General features: G+C 36.5%; 2 protein-coding genes and 1 pseudogene across 3 annotated transcripts; 1 reads left to right on the top strand and 2 right to left on the bottom strand.

The window, feature by feature from the left end:
- Nucleotides 1-5,495: 5,495 nt before the first annotated feature.
- On the bottom strand, nucleotides 5,496-6,911 carry LOC122064136 (annotated as a pseudogene).
- A 2,004-nt stretch (nucleotides 6,912-8,915) lies between these two features.
- Nucleotides 8,916-14,598, top strand: LOC122089752 (la-related protein 1C-like). 2 transcript variants are annotated; one of them, XM_042659448.1, is made up of 6 exons: nucleotides 8,922-9,562; nucleotides 9,693-10,392; nucleotides 10,463-10,643; nucleotides 10,731-10,821; nucleotides 14,239-14,310; nucleotides 14,392-14,598. In XM_042659448.1, exons 1-6 carry the CDS (start codon nucleotides 9,326-9,328, stop codon nucleotides 14,563-14,565), a joined length of 1,455 nt encoding a protein of 484 aa, XP_042515382.1. In that variant the 5' UTR covers nucleotides 8,922-9,325; the 3' UTR covers nucleotides 14,566-14,598. The 2 variants fall into 2 exon arrangements, with proteins under 2 accessions (XP_042515385.1, XP_042515382.1); XM_042659451.1 differs by lacking the exons at nucleotides 14,239-14,310; nucleotides 14,392-14,598 and adding an exon at nucleotides 13,157-14,206 and having other exon boundaries at nucleotides 8,916-9,562.
- Nucleotides 14,599-18,441: 3,843 nt separating this feature from the next.
- Nucleotides 18,442-19,627, bottom strand: LOC122072312. The gene has a single exon (XM_042636905.1). It carries the CDS (start codon nucleotides 19,537-19,539, stop codon nucleotides 19,000-19,002), a length of 540 nt encoding a protein of 179 aa, XP_042492839.1. The 5' UTR covers nucleotides 19,540-19,627; the 3' UTR covers nucleotides 18,442-18,999.
- Between the last annotated feature and the right edge of the window lie 1,137 nt (nucleotides 19,628-20,764).

Genomic DNA, 20,764 nt, shown 5'->3' with positions numbered 1-20,764 from the left:
GAATTCAAAATGATACCATTTCTTGCACATCAGATATAGTAGATAGTAACAGCCATTTCAGCCATCATAAAATTTATTTCATGCTCTGTAAGCGATTAAGATTGAAAGCATTGCTAAGATATCAAACAAAGAACAATAGAGGATGTTTAACTAGTATGGAAAAATCCTATAGGAAAAACCAAACCAAATTCTTGTGGAAACATCACAGGTGAATATGGCATGCCAAATTGATTCATTAACCTCACCACAGAATGGACACAGCAGATTATCAATATTCATGGAACTTAAAAGAGTTACATGCTTTCAGAGAAAATAAATAAAGCTACTGATGGGGCTGGAGCTTTCCAAAATTATTTCCAAACCTTTAGTCTTTTATGACCATGGAATCAAATGGGCAAGTTAGAAATCAACAGATGGACACATTTTGAGAAAGAGTTTGGTTTGGTTTATGGGCAGAAAATAAGAGAGGAGAAAAGTGGAGTATTCAATGCTTCTGATTCCTTGCAGAAGCAGCTTACTTATATTCTGGAAATCAAATTTAATTTTCACTCATCAGGCAACCCAAAACTAGGAAGAGGGCTAACTCCAGTTATCTTTCCATGCATTTGACACTTCCCATTTCCTATTCTCTGGAAACCCCAAACCCAGAAAGCCTCCTTCACTACCAACACTCCCCTAGAGAAGCAAGAAATTGCTTTTAATAAAATGGGCCTGCATGAAGCAGTTTTGGAATAATATAGGGCTTTGATAGCTTGAAACGCTATCTTAGTATTTGCTAGCCTCCAAGAAATCTTAGAAGAAGTGCAATTTTTGTCTGTGCCATGTTTCTAATCCCCACTCACCCCACCATTTGCAAATGGAATCCCAACTTACCAAATGTATCTTCTTTTCACCTCCACAATTAGAACCCCAATTTTCCAAAGGAGAGGATTTCATTTAACTTAATGGAGAAATTTAAAAAAGTTAAAACAAGCTTGACTAATAAACACCTTGTCAGAAAGCAGGCACAACCAACTTGGCAAGAAGAAGCATGAATTTGTGTGCAAGAATCACATATTCAGATCTAACAGCAGAGAACATGTGGGGAAAGGTAGTAAGAAATATTTTTCCTTCCTGCAAACATTAACGGCTTTGAACCAAATCAAGGATACAATCAAAGGCATATAGCCAAGAGGTTTAAATAAAATCATAAAAATCATTAAAAAAATGTTAAATAAAGCAACAGAAATTTTATGATGAACAAAGAACCGCTTCCTCTCAACAGATTTTATTTTTGAGATCTTATCAAGTTTTCTTAAGGGGCACACTTGGTCCAACGGTGGGGTACGAAGGTTGCGACCTGGTGGTCAAGCGGTCGAAACAACCTCTCGACATTCTAAGGGTAAAGCTGCATAGTTCTCATCCCTCGACCTTACATATGCAAATATCTCATTCACTGGGTACGCCCCTTTTTTATTTTTTATTAATTTTTTCTGATAATGGTGGACAGGTGAAAGGAAACTTTGGGTTGCTATGAAAAATCACAACCAATTACATGGGTTAAGATGAAGGAATTGGGTAGTCAGATCCATCTGTCTCTGAAAACTTGAGTTACAAGGTGCATGGTGTTCAGCAATAGGTTTCAGTATGGTTAATCCTCTAGATTGTGTAAAAGAGAGGAGACTAATGCATCAAAAAGGGGAGTTCATGTGCAAAAGGAGGAAGATTAATCTACTTCTTCACGGAAAATAATCATCTGTTTTTCTCATCCCTGTTTTTTCTTGTTTTGTTACCTGCAGAACGCGACACGTGGACAACTTTAAGACCAACGCACTGGTTGTAATAATCCTCACCCAATCTTGACCGTTGGTCTCCTTATTGTCCACGTGTCGCGTTCTGCAGATAGCAAAACAAGGAAAAACATGGATGAGAAAAACAGAGGATTTTGATCCCTTCTTCACAGCCATGTACAAGTGTTCGAATTTTGGCTGCGAGTCAGACATATACCGTACCCATACCCATACCCACACCTCATGTCATGTCATGTCATGTTGACATGGACAATTTGCAGGTACATAAGTGTCCAAGTAACAGAAATCACTACCAGTACCACGTGTGTTAAAGAAGTCATTGTCTATCTGTTATGTGTGCCCACGATATGCTTTGTTTCCTATTGTAGGTCTATCTCATGTTTCCTGCTTAGTTTAGGATTCTACATTTGTTCTGTTTCTGTTTTAAGACAAGTACTAGAGTTGTAATCTGATCAGGATTCCTTTCCTAGTCTGAAGTCCTGTGTTTACACATTACTTCATTATAAATACTAATCGGCTGTTGTTCTCATCTCCTCTCTTCTCTCTCTCTCTCTCAATTACTGGTTTTACTACTTTGGTATTGTTTTAATGTGTATTCCTGCATCCTGAATAGTTCCTCACTTTCAAATATGATATTTAATTTGTCCAATAATTGTTTTTCCTTTATTTTACTTAGCAATCTTTTCAATCCATATTAGACTGTACAACTTTCGGCTCATCACAAATTCTCTTGTAGGCTCAAAAATATTAACAAATTCTTAATTTTTAATGTTTTGAGTTCAATCAAGGAAAATAATGACAACTAAAGAGTTCCAAGACTTTGTGACAAGCAGTTTGCAAGGATTAGTGGACCAGGCTTCTTGAAAATGGGAAGTCTTTGGAGTAGAACCGAGAAGAGGGAGGGGCAGAAATTGATTAACAGTGGATTACAATTAGAATGAGTGTCCGGCAGGATTGGATAACCAGCTTGAGTAAGCCAGAGCCCCATCAAGTCTCTCAAAAATCATTGGAGTGGAATTAATGATCAAACCAAATGAACCCCCTGTGGATCCAAGACCCAAATCTAAGATAAACACATAATCAAAGAAATTTCTACAGGCTTTATGGTCCTCAAATTTACAGGGTAGCCTGTCATCCTCTTTGGAAGAACCAACACCGCATTCAAATCCTCTATAAGACAATCCTATAGTGCCTGACCCCTCTAGATTTATTGGGTAAACAACTAAACATGACATCTATGCACACCTCAATTTTCGCCCTTCTAGAAACAGTTTAATAGATGGCACACCTAAAGAGGAACTTGAGATGACCAATCAAACTATCCACTTAATAGATATAGGACTCCTTGGAGCACTCTTTGGTCTGGCTACACATCAAATCTTGCAGTTTAATTGTTACCTAGGTTGGAACTCTCAAGAAAGTGTGGGTCATTTATTCTTTTTTTTCTTTTTTTTCCCTAGATCTGTCTAGAAAAGGGTCCTTAACAAGTGTTGGCCTCCTCGAAGAACTATCTTTTTCTTTCAGAGAGAATGGAGGATTTCAAAAAAATTTAGTTGTAAGTCATGTGATATTATTGGTAAGCTTGCCTTTTGTGTTGTGATTTATCATATTTGGTGAAAAATAAATAAAAGAAAATGAACATCCTCGTCACGTACTATAAACAGATTTGGGAAGCCATTTGTTTTGAGATCAGAAATAGACTTCTGCTCATTTGTTCTGTGAGCCCAGACATTAGGCTCTATTTGGTATGATTTCTATTTGTATGTATTAACTATTTTTTTGAAATTATTTGTGACAATAAATTATAGACCACAAATAGTATTCGTTTGATTACTATTTATAAAATATATTATATAATGAGAAAATAGGTTTTAGGTTTCACCTTTAGCTTTGAGCTTCGAGCAACAGATGATAGGATTTGGGGTTTTTTATTGGACAGTATAAAACATAATGAAGTTACCTATTTACCTTTGATTTTGAGTAGTTTAAGACACATGCTCATTTAAGGTAACGTAAAAATCAACATAAATGATGCCACAAATCACAAATAGGTTGAGAGTAATTTGTGATTTGTGATTTGTGATTTATTTTAATTTATTATAAACAGAAATAAGTACTATAAATTATACCAAACACTTGTAAAAATAGAAATAAGTCAAATAAATACAAATATAAATCAAACCAAAGAGATCCTTAGAGAAATGGGCATCTTGGCAATAGCTGAGACCTTCCCACCTTCCTCTTATTTCTCCCCCATCCTCAGATTTTTTTTATGTATCATTTTTATTGATGTTTCTGCCCCTTCCCGGATTTTTGATGTATCATCTTTATTGATGTTTCTACCACTCCCTGCTTTCGATGTATCTTCCTTTTCGTAATTCTTTCTTCCCTCCCCTTATTTTGATGTATCGTCAGTTTATTAGATTGTTTGTTGTTTTAATAGGGTCCCCCTACTGTCTTGCCTACGGGCTGTCTTTGTACTCTCTTTTTCTCTTAATTTACTTTCCATTCGAAAAAAAACAACAACAACAACAAATTATTAGGCAGATCAATACAAAAGTTGGATTGATTGTAGGAACTGGTCAATGGAGATGGACCTCAAAATATCTCAGCAATTTGACAGCCAGCTAAAGAGATACAAAGGCAGGATTTGTATTGGCTCACTGACAACAGTACTTCAACTTCATGAACAGCAGGAAATATCACAGCTTAGTAGGTCTCGGACAGCTCCACAAAGACCAAGGTTGCAGTAGAAATAAATGGAAGGAAAAACAAGAAGAAAGGGGGATATGACCAAGGCCTCTCATCAGCATCTCACTAACCAAACTGGCAGCTCACCACTCATTGTTTCTCACAGTAACAAGGCACAAAGCCAAAACATTCATTTAGTCACAATATCGTGAGTAAGACCTTTGTTAGTGTATGATGTCTTGTATTTCATTGCAGTTTAATCTAGAGAGTACTAGTGCAGCACCTAAACAGGTAGGACGACGGTCCTGCTAGCCGATTAACGGGCCGTGGGGATTGCAAGGGGGGCAGGAGGCCCCTCTGTATAGCAGGGGGTGTAGGGGGGCGCATCCCCCAGTTCGAATTTTTTATTTGAGGACAATTGTAGTTTAATCCGGATTAGGGTTTTTTCGCAATATATTTGTAGCGAGAGTTTCTTTCTCTATAATGCATGTAATACTGAGAGGTGTGAGGACGAGCGTTGTAACCCTATTCTCCATTGATAGTGAAGCAGGATCTCATCTCACCGAGGACGTATGCAACCTTGCCGAATCTCGTAAAATCCGTGTGCATTGTTTGTTTTGTTTTTCTATTATCTTCTGCATCGTTTTAGGGTTGCGCTTCTACAGGCCTCTAAAGACCTTCCAATATAAAGAAGGGTATACTCCCTTCAAAAGGAAACTTAATTAAAAAGAAACTGCTAAAAGAAAGGTCCACACATGTACATCAAGTAACTAATAAAATAGAAACAACTTAACAGAAACTCAAGGTACTACTAAATTACTAAATAGAAACCAAAGTTAATTATGTTGCTACAATATGGAGCCCACGATTCTGGTTTTTAGTGAATCAGTAACACCCAGACAAGGCTGGTCTGGCCTGTACTAAAATAAGTTCAATTGAAGAATCGTGGCCTATTGAAGGGCCAGGTTCTTCTTGTTCTTCCAGCTATACTGTTTGGAGTATATCTTGTCTAGATCATGTCAACATCTTCAAAGTATCAGCGTTTGGTTGGCACCCCCTCCTTTTCATGATTTCATATAGCTGAAAGGTGGGCTCAGAGCTCTGTCCCATACACTGGCCAGTATCAAAAGGAACATTAGGTTCAGGCATTTGGGACCAAGTTCTCCTTATCAAGTTCTTTAACTAGATATGCTGCTTTCTTTGTCCTTCTATTCTAGCAAAGTCCTAAATCAAGGCATAGTAAGTCAATATGTCAACTTTTACTCTATTCCTCAACATCCCCTCAAAAACGTGCCACTCATTTTACTATTGCCCAGTTGACTGCACCTGTTTCTCAATGTATTACAAGTTACAATGTGTGGAGCAACATTCATAACTTTCATCTCTACAAAATTTATTTACTTCACGAAACTTCCCTTCTTTGATAATCCATGGATAGGGGCACCTATTCTCTACCTAGTGCTTTTAAGCTTCACTGCCAAGCTCAGAGCTCCATGGTTACAGTACCCTGAAATCAAAGTGTTTAAAGAAGCAACAGTTGGTCTACAACCCATGGTTTCCATCTCATTAAATGACTCCATAGCCTTTTATAATATCCCTTGTTTACAAAGAGCACATAGAAGTATAGAACCATATTAAGATTAAAAATATTCAGAGAAATCCGGCACCATCCCATTTCCCAATAAGAATGGTAAGGGAATATATATAACATGGCAAGATTCAACCCCTTGGGAGATAGCCATAATGTTTCATTTGGAAAAAGGTATCAGCAGCATTCCTGGACTTCTTTATAAGTTTTAAAAAGGGAATCGAAAACATAGGGAGATGAACCACAGAGAAGGTACCAATTAAGTGCGGAATCAAAAAGCTTGGAAGGCCAATCAGAGTTTTTAGGATGACAGTTAGTCTTGACTTTACATGCCTTGATGAGATTGTGAACATTTATGTATGTGTTTCAAGAGTGTGGATATGGGACCTCTGGAGTTCGATCCAAGTCCAGCAAAAGCACATGATCTTTGCCAAGCTTCAAGAGAATGTGTTTGATTATGGGGTTAAACCATATGCCAATGCAAGAAGCACAGCCCAATCTGAGTTGTATAAGGTAGCTGTGAGGAATACTCACAAAATTAAGATCTTGGTCCTTGGTTCAGGAATTGTTCGATGAGGTGTTGGAAGAGGAATCCACTTAACACTTCCCCAAATTCCAGCATTTTTGGAAGGGTGGTAATAGAGATTTTTTTCGTGAAATCAATAACCACTTAATCTATTTTCCAAGTTTCTAACTACTTAAAAAATATATATAAAAAAAATAAATAAATCAAAAATCAAAACTTCTAATTTCTTAATTTCAGATATTTCATTCAAATACACCAAAAACAAGTTTTAAAAATCACAAAAAATAGATTCAAAAAATTACACGACTAAGCCCATATTTGCAATTTCGGATAATTATTTTATTACTAAGAACAAAATTTTCATATTAAAAGGGATCTATTTTCATACAACTAAAATTTTAGCCAAAGATGAAATTTTTTTTCACACAAAATATGTTTAAAAAAAATTTGGGGTAAAGAAAAAAAAGAATGCTCTAATCAAGGCTCCCAGGCCGAAGCCTCTATACGGCATGCAACGCTTCCGTAGGACCGACGAGCAATAATGAAATATGTTAAAATTAACATTCAGCCTAATGGTTTAATATTACAAATATAAACATGAACTTATATTTTAATTTTAATTTAATTTTGAACAAATAAAGAATTTGAGAAATACGAGTTTCCATAGCCAAATACATATTTATTCGATTCTTTCCACAAAAATTCATCAAATTGCATAATGTTCTCCACCGAGGAAAGAACCCTTGTTGCAGGAAATAATTTTTTCCTCTTCATATTTCATGTCTCCGAACTTTGTTTTGGGTGATTGACTCCTCTTAGAGTCTTCCAGTTAATCGTCTCTAGTAGATGTCTTCTTTTCTCTAAATCAATGGGGTAATTATGTTTTCTAGGGCTTTTATTTCTGGATCAGCCACATCTGATGGTTGGGATCAGACAATCCAATAAGGCAAGTTGAAAAGGGTTGTGTCAAGATCGAGTTGGCCGATCGATCCAATTCTCAAACCATTTTAGAAGAGAATCTTATTTTGCCAAAGGTGTCAATTTAGAATCGAAAACGACCGTTTAAAGCTGAATCAACTTGGTTTCATAACTCGAAATCTTATCTTGGTTTGATATGGTTTTAGTTCATGATTAAAATTATTAAATTGAATTACCTATTTTTAAATTGAATAATAATTAAAAAAATATTATATTATTTTTTATTATTTCAATCAATGTAGAAAATAAATAGAATTCATTTTTAATGTTTAAAAAAAGTTTGGTAGAAAAAAAAAAAGGAATAACAGAGAAAAAGTTATACAAAGCTAGATCTAAATCCAGGCGACATCCTCTTTTTTTTTTTCTTTTTTTTTTAATTTTATTTTGTTTGATTAATGTGAAGTTCCTTAAAAAAACTTTTGCCTTCTTGAAATATCATAAACAGTGCCTTTAAGTTGAACACCTTTTTTGAGTAAATATAGAATAAGAGGAACAAATAAGTTTTTTTTTGTTGACAAAGATATAAGAAGTTGGCCCAAACACATAAAATAAGACTTAAACTTAATGAGACTAAATTAAAACTGAACAATGAAAATAACACGAAAAATTGAATAAAAATCAAAACCAAACCCTCATGATTTAGGTTTCTAAAATGTATTCTTTCTTGCTTTGGTTCAGTTTCAATTTACATTTTGTCTCTCAAACTTAAAAAACTGAAATTAAACTGATTGATACCCTCAATTTGGCCTTCCTTCATTGAATTGCCTAAAACTTTTTGGATCAAGTGTTCCTTAAGCCAAGATAAAAGGGAATCCTTTGGCTGTGGGGGCGTGCGTAAAGGTATCTAAAGTATGTGTATCAATTACAGGCCTAACAAGCCTGATTGTTTAAAATTCCTAACTAGTCCAACCTGATTAATAGGTCATTCTAGGTGCAAGGTACCTGACGGATGCCCATTTGGAATCGACCGATTAGTAGCCTGACATGTTTAAACACCAATTATAACCCGTATAGAGATAAATGTGTCATTAACATGTTTAGCCTGGTTATTGATGGCTCCACTTAAAGATGGATACTCGACAAATTATTTATAAATGAGACCATGCCTTGCATATGAGGACAGATTACCTAAACGGGCTGGTGTCACGGTGCAAGATCCTAAAGTGAGAAAGCCCGATTAGTCTCAACTGAAATTGGCCCAACCCAACCAATTAACACCCATTATCTAAAAGGTATTCTAAAAAACAAACTAAAATCTTATAGAGGTTTGTGAGTGTAAAAATCCTCTACAATGAATGCGACGGTGCAATAAACATCTAATGGTCGATACAACATTGGTGTGCCTTGATGCCCTCCATACCGCCGCACTCACTGCAGAGAATTGATCGCTCAGTTTGTTAACCCTATGATGTTGCGGGGAACCTTTGCGCGTAGCGCAGGAAAACTTTTCAATCCCTAATTCCTTTTTTCTTAGGAAGCTTGCAGCCGGTGGTCACAGAAAGGCAGTAGTGGTCTCAAGGAAGCTGCGACACAAATCCTTATTTGACTCATTGGTCGCAGTGAGGGTGTGGGGTGGGAGAAGCAAAGCCAAACCGATGATCGACCTGGACACATATTTCTTTCTTCTTAACTTCGTATCCTATTGGAAAACGACATAAACAGTCTAAGCTTTAGTGGTCTTTGATCAAAGTCTCGTTTTGGTCCCCACAAGAGATCTCTTTTGAATACCCAGAAGCCTAGAAACTCATTTTTATGACGATGGCTACCCAGTGCTGCAACACTAGCAATCCCGATTCCGATTCCAATTCCAATTCCAACTCCAACGCTTGTTCTTCAAGCATAGTCACCGCCGCTACCACCACCACCCCACCTGACGGCCCTTGGAAGAAATTATCAGAAACTCAGAACATTCAACTTCCGATGGATTCTGTGATAGATGCTTCGTCTTGGCCCGCTCTCTCTTCTAAGAGAGTTTCCTCTCCTCCTGAGGTTTCTAATTTTTTCGACTTTTATTCTCTATTTATCTATTTCCGTTGCGATCTGATAGTTTTCCTTTTAGGGTTTTGGGTAGATTTTTTGTTCATTAATGATTTTTTGGGTTTTTCTTTTGTGGGTATAGGTGATAATACCTGAATCGTCGTCTCTCTCGGCAGCCATCGAAATAGCTGCAGGCAACGACTATGCTAATGAGTCTTCTGCAACTATTGATTCGAAGGTTTCAGTTTCTGTTTCGGTCTCTGTATCTATTGATCGCTCCGATTCTGGGTCGGAGCAGGATAAATTGATTTCAATGTCCTCATCGTCTACCTCATCTACTCCATCATCATCGAGAGGGACTAATTCTAGGCCTTTTCAGAATCAGTCTCCAAGACAATATAACTTTGGCCATAACCAGAATCAGCATTACCCTTCTGGTCATTTTGGTTCAAACCAGAGAGGGAATGGTTTCAATGCCAAGGGAGGAAACAGAGGAGGTAATGGATTTCCAAATCAGAGTTTTTCGAATCGGCGTCATCAACAACGTGGATTCAACAACAATTGGAGTCACAATCGTGGTGCCCAACCTAGATTCGTGAATTCTCAGCAGCATGGATTTGGTAATGGTCCATCTGGGTTTCTTGGGCCACCGCCGCTACCACACTCTTACCCTTATTCGACTCCAACTCCGACTCCAATGGTTAACACTACATACCTCAATGTCAATGTGAACCATCCACCACCACCGGCACCAGCTCCAGTTCCGGGTCCTGGCTATGCTCCGGGTCCTGTTCCTGGCTATATACTTCCATATGGTTATTATGGTAATCCATACTTTTCAGGTGATTTTCGCTCCTCCATTCTTTTAAAGTTGATGTCTTCGTTTGGTCACTCTAACTTTTATCTTTACAGAGGCCTCAAATCAATTGTATTACCCTTCAGTGCCTTCGGTACCTCTGCCATCGCCACCACCACCACCACCACCTTATATGGATGCAATAAGTGGAACACCAACTAACAATCAGCCTATTTTGCTTAACCCAGAAGTTGGACTGTGCAATACAATACTATATCAAATTGAGTATTACTTCAGGTACTTGAGAAATTTCCAGAATCTATTTGTGGGTTCACACTTATTACTGTGCCTGCAGAACTTAACTTTTATGGTTATACTATGCAGTAAGGAGAACTTGGTTAAGGATGCTTACTTGAAGAGTTTAATGGATAATGAAGGCTGGGTCTCTATTCATGTTATCGCAGGGTTTAGAAGGGTGATTGCTCTACTCACATCTATTTTCTTATGCTATAATTTAGTTTTTGTGGACTTTAGTATGGGAAAGCTTTTGTTCCCTGATGTTTTGAAGATCCAGTTGCTCATATATCTCATGGTATTAGTTTAATTAATTTGGGTTGTTGATCATGTATCTCTTGGAAAATCATCGTAGAAGAAGATCGTTACATATTGTGTATGTCAATTCAAAAGACACCCAATTTTGTGGCTGAAAAAAGAAGAAGAATAATAAGAAGAATAGTAATGCAACAATTAATTTGGTTATAGTTTCTATCAGTTGTTTGATTTTCCTAATTTAGGTTACCAGGTAATATTTCTTGTGGAAGTAAAGCTGGTTTGAGGAAATTTTTTAAGCACATGATTGTACGGAGGCAACTCTCTGTTTTGTGCAAGCACTATGGCCATACAAAAAGAAAAAGACAATGAATTTGTCTTTGTCTTTATTAGACAATGTTTTGGGAGAACTCTTCACTCCCCCCCCCCCTCTCTAGAAGGAAAGATGATAAACACCCCCCCCCCCAAGAAATCAAAAGAAAATTTAGTATACTCATAAATTGAGTTTAAATACTACATTTGAATCAATTTATGAGCTAAAATCCCTTGGAGCTGAAAAATATTTATCTCAATAGAATTTTTAGGCTTTGGCTTACCTATTGAATATCTCATTCCCTTGGACCTAAGGTTTGGGAAGTGATGTAGTTGATGCCCCAGCCAAGATTGGTGTTTCCTTGCCTATGTTATTCTGTTTATTCTGTCGGATGTCAGTGGATTAAATTATTTGTGGGTTTTGGTTTGGATGGCATCCAACTTCTTTCATTTGATTTGGAGTGGGGCCTGTTTCTACTGTTTATTCACTCCAATTTAAAGGAGGAGATATTATTCATTTTCTAACACAGAAAATAACTAACTACTGCAATTATGCCAATTAAAAATATATGAATGAAGTATTAGGGCTAGAGTTTGAGAGGCTTTGGTCTCTCACTCTGACTAACACAGGAAAAAAAAGAAAGCATTTTCTAAATCAGAAACTACAGCTGAGGGCAAGAATCTTCATATATCTTTTCCAAGGTTGTTATTTTTCCAATTTTTTGCTCCTTCTATATTTCCCAGGCTTGCGTTTTCCTGAATCAAATTGTTTTTGCAGCATCTTCATCCCCTGCATGTACCTTCTTCTAAGATGTCTACTCAAGGGCATTTTGTTTCTATTTTAATTGTGGAGTAAATATTTCAAATAAATATGGGTAATGTTAAAACTTTTTATGCACTATTGTTAGAGTGAAAGATGTCTTGATGTATCCTAATAATCTCAATTATATGTATTTGTTAACCTTTTTTAAGCTTTATGAACCTTTAAAAATTGGACAGAGAAATACCTTAACCGTTTTGCCACTCTTCTTGAGTTAGTCAGATGGCTATCCTAGATTATTTTCTGGTTATTATAGTTTCTAAGAAATATATCATTTGACATAGTTGCATAGACGTTGAAACATGAGGTGTTTGAATATTTGATTACCCTTAATCCTTGCTATAGGGAGCCCTTGTTTTTACCCGATCGATTGAACCAACTTGTTAGAGAGCGGAAATTGTATATTCCTAATTAACATAGTCTGGGTTCTTGTGCTAGCCACAGGAGCCTATTTCTTATTTGTTGTGTTCTGAACATTTTCCGTTCATACTGTAACGTTTCTGCTACAGTTTCCACCAAAAATATATTTCTGGATTTTCTTGTATAGCCTCTCTTTCTTTCTTTCTTTCTTTTTTAACCCTGAGATTATTCAGGACTTCTAAACATGTCCTTGTGCAAAAACAAATAACGGTTACATCTCACATATTCTTATTCTTGTCTTCAGTTTCAATCAAGAATGTGCATGAAGAGGCAATGAAATTCACAAATTAGCCTATGTCCGGCTAATTTTTAAATATTTAAATTTAATGGGATAAATTATGTCAATATGACAATTAATTCTTCTGATATCTTTAATCCATCTGTCGATTTAACTATCATAAATATTAACTTACATAATGTCATATATAGAATCTGACACCCATTCATATGAACAGCTATTAATATATTATTTGACTTCTGCTAAGGTTCAAAGCTTGGGCTAATACAACTTGACGTGTGTCTATAGGTCCAAAGTAGAATTTTGTCTGGATATATCTATATCTGTAACTGCATTTCTGGTTGAAGCTTTCTATTGCTTTGCTAATTTGTTTTTTCATGTAATTTTGCTGCACATGCATCAACATGGTAAAGTACATGATACCAATTCTGGTAATTCATATTTTCTTGAAAACAAATGTGATATAACCAGCATCAGGTGCTCAGTGATCCATCTAGTAGCTGGTTCCCTCAGGATAGCTGGAGCTCGCAGGCAAGATCTATCTGGTAAAGCCAATGATTAGAGGCATTGGGGGCGCAATGCCCTTGACCTTTTCTCAAACTTTAAATAGTGGGACGGTGTGGCTGCTTCGTTGAGCCACGCCACGCCACTGAATCGAGAGCAAGTGGGCCATTTTTGGTAAGCAGAACTGGCTATGTGGAATGAACCGGAAGCCAGGTTACGGTGCCGGATTGCGCACTAACCTGAAACCCAAAGGGTGTTGGTTGATTAAGAAAGCGGGTGCAATTTTTTCTAGGTGCCTCTTATGTACTAAAGTATATTTTAATCTAAAGATGGTTTCTTTACCTAGGCTTGTGTATTTAGGGTGGTGTGTTCTCACAGGAGATGACTTTAAATTAAGTTAGCTTGATGATTGTTGTGCGTTTCAATATCATTGGAGATAAATATTTGGACACAAATTTTCCTACTTCCCAACAGGTGATCGTTGTTCCACTTCCATTTCTTTGATTTGGGGAGGAAGCACACAGGATTTGTCTCACCTGATATTATGCTGCCTTCTAATTCTTCATTGTTATAGGGTCTTTTTAGTATCCCTCGTGTGTTTTATTTTCCTTATGAAAGACAATGGGATTATCAGCAAGTGGAAACTGAAGATCCTTTTAAATATCAGTTACTCATACAAGGATAACACCAAATGAACGTTGTAGGCATTACCATCTAAGTCTGGGCTATTGCATTTACAAGGGGAAGAAAGGGGAAAAACAACTGATAAAGTAAACTATATCCCCCCTTGAGTACTTGCTGGGCCTTTTCGCATTTTTACCTTTTCCTTTTAAATTGTTTATATCATCATTAATAATGTTCTTTTGTTCCATATTTATCCAATTCTGGCCTGAGAGAAGATCATGAATCATTAAATTACATTTCAATTATTCTTTTTTTTTTTTTTTTTTTTGAATTCAGTCCCTTTAATTTATTTCTTTTTTATGTCTTATTCTTTTTTGTACATTATTTATTATTATTGCTTCTCCTTTTTTGTCTTTATCCCATAGGTTAAAGCCATTACAAGTGATTCCACCCTGATATTGAGAGCATTGCAATCTTCTGCTATTGTAGAAGTGCAAGTAAGTCTGTACCTGTTGTAACACTTGGTGTGTTTTGAAATGAATGAGTTGACTTATCATAATTCATAGCTGTTGGTACAGGGAGACAAGGTGCGTAAACGTGGAGACTGGATGAACTGGGTACAGCATTCTCGAATAGGTTCTGTCACAGACATTTCAACCACCATTCAAAACATTCAGCTGGGTGAGAGTGCACATATAGGTGATGATTTGAACTCTGTCCATGCACAGATTAAGGGATCCGATGCAAGGTAGCAACCAAAGAGCTGAATATATGAAAAAAAAAAATGCGCTGATGTTAATTGATGATTTCAAGAAAGAAAGTAGAGAGAAGAAAGAAAGACGAGAGAGAGAATAAGTGGATGAGTTTAAGATGAAAAAAAAAAAAAAAGGGAAGAAAAACTGACCAACTGATGAAATGTTGTTCGAAGCACCTTGTTATGTTCAGCCCAGTACTGAAATATTTCATTCTTTGTCTGTGGAGGGAACTTAGGATGGTAGAGGATCCAAGTAGAAACATCTCACCATTTAACCTACAGATCAGACGGTTCTGGTTGATGTCTGTAACTGTGTACAGAATTTTATGTTCAATGACCCTTCATTTGTAACTCTTCATTGGCTAGTCTGGTTTGGGGCCTGTCATAATTTGCAGACATAGGTGCCAATTTTGAGTATATCCATCTGGCTGTATGGAGAGGAAGTTTAACCAGGGATTCTTTTATTAGTGTGGTTAAGATGTGCAGACACCATTAACCTTAGGTTTTTTAGATTCCATGTAAAGTGTTCGTTTCTTTCGTTTCTTATAGTTGATACACTTATTATTATTATTATTATTATTATTATTTAATACTTTCTTTTGTAAGTGAGCATAAATATGGATTATTTGAACTTGGATCTGTCTATATTTTGCTTGCATTAATATGATATAGTTTTAGATTGACAATCTATGGTCTTTGTAATGATAGTTTTTTGGGATTTTTTTTTTTGTAATCTTACTTCTTACATATGCTGGATTGATTTGCCTTGTTCTTTGGGTTTTACAAACATCCTCTAAATATCTCAGTGCGTATGGATATTCTTAATGTGCATGCCCTACGGGTGCCTGATGAGTGAAGCTACCCTTAGCTAATAATAAAATACAAATAAGTCTATATCCCTGCTATAATTGGTGTCAGTTATTTGAATCCTTTTGTCATTCTATCCTGTTAAAGTTATAGTTATAAGCACTAGATTTTAGCACATTCTTGCCTAACTTCTATCAGCTTATAATTTATTTTTGTATATAGGTTAATTCTATCTATCTAGATTTTAGCACCATATATCATTATTGGTTACATCCTCCTAATTTTATTTGCAGCATCTTCAGTCTTTCCTCATTCATCTTCAAATGAAGATAACCAGGATGGGCTGGTTTTCAAATAGGATATGGCATAAACGGTTGGTAGTTGCTAACCTTTGGCAAGCGGATGGGTGGGGGAAAGCTAAGGGGAGTAGTTTTCTAGGAATCATGGGTGGGGAGGTCCAGGGTGCTAGTGCATTAAAGATTGATTCAATTTAGAAATTGGGGTTAGCCTGTTTTTGGTCTGCGTAAATTATTTTCAATAGAACGATAGTGCAAACATTCTTCTTTCATTATTTAGATTTCAATCCAGAAGATCCACCAAAAAAAGAAAAATTCAATCCAAAAGTTTTTGTTTTTAAAGATTGGTTACAGAGAGAGTCTAAAGTGTTTCTTGATCCTCTCTAGAATGGGATGGGACGCAGTGAGCATCATCTCATGGCGGGGAGCACTTACGCACACATTGCGAAGGGAGTGAGAAGAAAGGATTTTTTTTTTTTTTTTTTTAATCTAGATTTTTAAAGAAAATAGTCAAATATAGACAAGAAAAAGAAAAAAAAGGGAGATAGAAGGGGGTACACCCTTTTGGAAATGACCCTTTGTCTCTTGCATCTCAACCATGGTTTGGGAATTCAGTATTGGGAATGTTAAACAAAAGTACACCTATTTTCAATTAAAACCTTTTTTTTTTTTTTTTACCTTTCGTCCATATCTATACAGTATCAGCTAAGAATCAGGATCGGCCCGATTCCTCCATTGATTGAGCTTTTAGCTTCAAGAAAGCTAGCAGCGTGTCTTTCTTTCTTTAAGTTCAGATCCAATTCCTCAAATCATGATCCCAACCCTCCATCGGCTGAGTTGTTAGCTTCAAGACAGCTAGCAGCGTGTCTAATTCTTTTTTTTTTAGATAGAGAAATACTCTAAAGGGGTTGGGAATGATTGATTTATTATGAATAGTGTTTATCAAACAATTAAAATGTTAAAGAAGTAATAAGTTCAACCCTCTTTAGGACCTACTTATCCGAAAAAATAGAACTTATTTTTATATAATAGAAATAGAAATATAAAAAAAACCGACAATATACCTAACCTTCTCCCTATAAATACAACAGAAAGAGTAGGTGTGTATTGACATAGCTATCTTGGCATGGATAACTAAATTCTCATCGACTAATGTTGTGTTAGGTCTCACTTCTATTCAAGTATGAGCCCCACCTCAAGAGCTTGCTCATAAACCATCTTAGTCAATAGGTGGAGTGAGGAAGGTAACCGTTTCAATAATACAGAGATGAGAAGTTTGATACATGGACTTTTATGGTCTAAGTTGGCCTAACAGATTTGATGTGGCTAACCAAACTTTTGGTCATTAGTAGAAAATTCATAGTTTGGCAAGGAATGGCTTCCTCATCGATCCGTCGAGCAAAGAATCAATCTAATATCAGGAGGATAAGTGCCATGTATAGGTGGGTTAGTTACAAAGATTTGTCTAAGTTTATGAGGGACAGTAGGATATAGGTAGAAAAGAAACTTCAAGATCGGTCATTTTGCCATTAATTACAACATGCCAAGGGGTAGGTGTGAAAATTTGGACCACATCAGCCATCAAGCTTGTTGGGGTTGAAATCGTTTGCAATTCCGATCTCGTACAATTTCGTGCAATACCACCTTTAGGCGGTGACACGTGTATTGATACCAATACAATGGTCCAGATCTGCTACAACTAATAAAACATTAAATCAGTGAGGAGGCATTTAAATCAGATCTGGACCATTGCATTGGAATCAATACACGTGTCACCCCTTGAAGGTGGTATTGCACGGAATTGTACGAGATCAGAATTGCAAACGATTTTTTTCCAGCTTGTTGGTGTACAATGTCTTCTATTCGATTGCAGTTTAATGGTGCAACCCCAAACCCCCCCACCCCACACCAAAAAAAAAAAAAAAAAGAATGGAGTCCTGCTCGAATTTTTATTTGGGAGTCATTTATTGAGGGTAATTTTGTACTTTCTAGTATTAGTTTTTTTCGCTATATATTTGTATCGAGGTTTACTTTCTCTGTAAATAATTTTGAGAGATGTGAGGACGAGCATTGTATACAACCATGCAAATATTCTCTACCATGTTTACTCTCCATACATGTGGCAAGTGTAGATCTCCTTCCTTTGTAAACCATAGATGTATAGTAACTCTATATTCTATAGTGTACTTAAGTTGATAAGACCAACCACAACCTTGTCTATAAATACAACATACATCAATGGAAGACATTAAGACCGCGTTTGATAACGTTTCTATCATTTCTGTTTCAAGAAACTACAGAAACACAAATTTTCATTTCTATAAACAGAAATAGAATTGAAGGTGTCTGATAAGTCATGTTTCTAGAAGTCGATAGTAACTAGCGAAAGAATGACCATGAGTCGTTTCCAAAAACGGTGAAATAAGTATAACTTGTTTCACCTAGGTCGTTTCTTGAACCATAAATAGGTAGAAATTTAAATTTCTATTTCTGAAAACAAGTGAAGTGAAACAGTTTTATCAAACGTTTTTTGTTCCGTTTCTGCCGGTAGAAACGTGTTTCTTGAAATGTTATCAAACGGACCCTATGTCGTTCTACCATTATCTATTGTTTTAGCAAACGTAGGCAAACTTACCTTGTAAATCTGTGTATTGTTTGTTTTTGTTTTTTCATTACTTTCTACATCATTTTTAGGGTTGCGTTTTTTATAAAGCCATTCAACACCGGTGTGACTCCGTCCATGCAATTGTGAAGTCAATATGGGCTTGCAGTACTCTAAAAAAGCCATCAAACTGTTCATGATTAATCTACAACTTTCGATAAAAAAATAAAAAAAAATACATAAATAAATAAAAAAATCCATGACTCAAAGAGACCTATGCCATCTGAATTCGTTAGAACAGGACTAATAGAACTAGTCTCATATTTGATTTTCATATCCTTTACTTTGAGACTCTACCATCTTCTTGATCAGCATCAGAATCATGAACTTCTCTGAAGAAGTTTTTGACGCTGCCATGTCTTCTATGATAGCCTTTAGATCTTGCTTGATCTGTTCCTCTCCTGTGCCTTTCACATAACCTATTAGGTATCGGCCAGTTCCAAATCGATACCGGTATTTATAAAAACTCATATTCCCAATTAATAGTGGATTAACTTGAGAAACATAACCCAAAGATCAAATCAATATTCAAGAACAAGATCTCACTTTGACCATCAAAGCTACTCAAAATGAGAATCAAACTAGTATAATTTTTTTTTAACAACTATTGAAGATTCCTTTTCATTCAAATTCTTGACCATCCCATTGGCATAGAGTGACAATTCCTTCAAATTCTCCATCTCTCTAGAAAAGGCCTTAAGCCGCGTACCGCATCGCCCGCCGCCTGCGGCGACGACTGAACCGATGAGAACGGAGATGGTGAGCCGAAGCACGAAGAAGATGAAGAAGAAGAAGAAGAAGAAACCGAATCACCGAACGAAGAGAGCGTCTTCCCTGTAGATGTCGACCACCTATCCAGAGTTTCAGGATCGGAGGTGTAATCCACTTCCGGCTCTGTTTCGCCGTTTCTCTTCTTCTCAACCTTTAGCGTTGGAAATGGCGGGAAACAACGAGGTGAACCGGTGCTTACTACCTCGGAACTGGACCAGTCAAATCGATTCCGATCGGATCGAGTCCGCACTGATTTGGACCGTATTTTTGACTTCACCTGACCGGTAAAGTAGTTTCCGGCACCGGCAGGTGGAGGCCTAAGCGTCGGCGATGGTTCAATGGAGGGTTGGTTATGGTGTGGCTTCGGAACACCTGGTTGGATCTCCCACGTGAACGGCACAGAACCTGATCGCTTGAACGATTCATCGGTAGCCATTGTAACTGAACTTAACTACCAAATTAACTAACTCTGGCCTTGCTCAGCTCTGCTATTAATAGCTGCCGATGGCCTTTTGGAGGCGAGAGACGGCGTTCAACTACTGATCTCAAATCAATATTTTTTTGGGTAAGGTTCCACTCAGGATTTGACTTTGATGAAAAAAATCTTTAAAAAAATCTAAAATTGACTATTAGAAAACAAAATTTGATTTGGACAGAGTGAGTATGATCCTTATGGCAATACAAATTATTTGAAGATAGTGGAGAATTCATGGTATGTGGGCCATGTTGTCTAGATCTAGACCGGTTACCAAACCATCACGGATTGGTTCAAGTTGGACCAGTTTTGCACTGAGTAAATTTGTGAGTATGGATTGGGGTTAAGGGTGTCAGTTGGGAACCGAAAATGAAATCGATGGTTTAAAATTGGGCTGAGCCAAATCGAAGAAGAAATAGTTATTCAAATCAGGGAATCTTTTTTCAATTTAGTTCAGTTTCAAGGGTGAAACCTTTGATTGGAGTTGAATCGAATAAAATTACATTCACATTGATCTTGAAATTCCGAGGAAACATGCATGTAAATTGTAATAGAATAAAATTATGATGGATAAGATAGTGACGAAAACAAAGACTCATTCAAGCTTATATTACATTTACATTGATCCTGAAATTTCAAGGAAACATCCTTGTTATAGAATATGATTCTAGATGGTGACAAACAATGAAATTACATTCAAGCATATAACAAAATGGACTATTTTTCCTGATATTGAATTTTTTTTTAAAACAACTTCTGATTGATTCAAGTACTATTAATACCCACAAAGATATTTCACCAATAAATAATATAGAATATTAAACCTCCAACAACTAATACAAAATACAACTATCTGCCGATTGCTCCACAGCCCCCCTTTTCACTCGTCCGATTTTACTATGTGTTGAAATACTAACCTTATTATGAATATTTTAGGGTGGGCATCTGATATCTTTTTCAAAGGAAATTTGTCTCACTCAATGCAGACTATATATTGACAGGACGAAGCATTGATGTTGCAAGCTGAGCAATGCTCAAAGGTTTGAAACAGGCAATGGTTGATGGAGTATAGAAGAAATCTAGAGTGGCTATTTAAATTCATAGCTAGGATGGCTATGACCAAAACAAAAAAAAACATTGTTTCTCAATGATGTACTTAGCTTTTTAATCTAATGCATTTCTTTTC

Source organism: Macadamia integrifolia, chromosome 2 (assembly GCF_013358625.1).
Source record: "Macadamia integrifolia cultivar HAES 741 chromosome 2, SCU_Mint_v3, whole genome shotgun sequence".
Classification (NCBI taxonomy): Eukaryota; Viridiplantae; Streptophyta; class Magnoliopsida; order Proteales; family Proteaceae; genus Macadamia; species Macadamia integrifolia.
The sequence above is the reverse complement of the archived record's forward strand: the minus strand, read 5'-3'. Positions and strand labels throughout refer to the sequence as shown.

Excerpts from the sequence above, each read along its gene's own strand:
- LOC122089752 (XM_042659448.1), top strand. The coding sequence starts at position 9,326 with ATGACGATGGCTACCCAGTGCTGCAACACTAGCAATCCCGATTCCGAT. Across the intron at positions 9,563-9,692 it reads GAGTTTCCTCTCCTCCTGAG|GTGATAATACCTGAATCGTC; the intron begins GTTTCTAATTTT and ends TTGTGGGTATAG. Across the intron at positions 14,311-14,391 it reads CTGCTATTGTAGAAGTGCAA|GGAGACAAGGTGCGTAAACG; the intron begins GTAAGTCTGTAC and ends CTGTTGGTACAG.
- LOC122072312 (XM_042636905.1), bottom strand. The coding sequence starts at position 19,539 with ATGGCTACCGATGAATCGTTCAAGCGATCAGGTTCTGTGCCGTTCACG.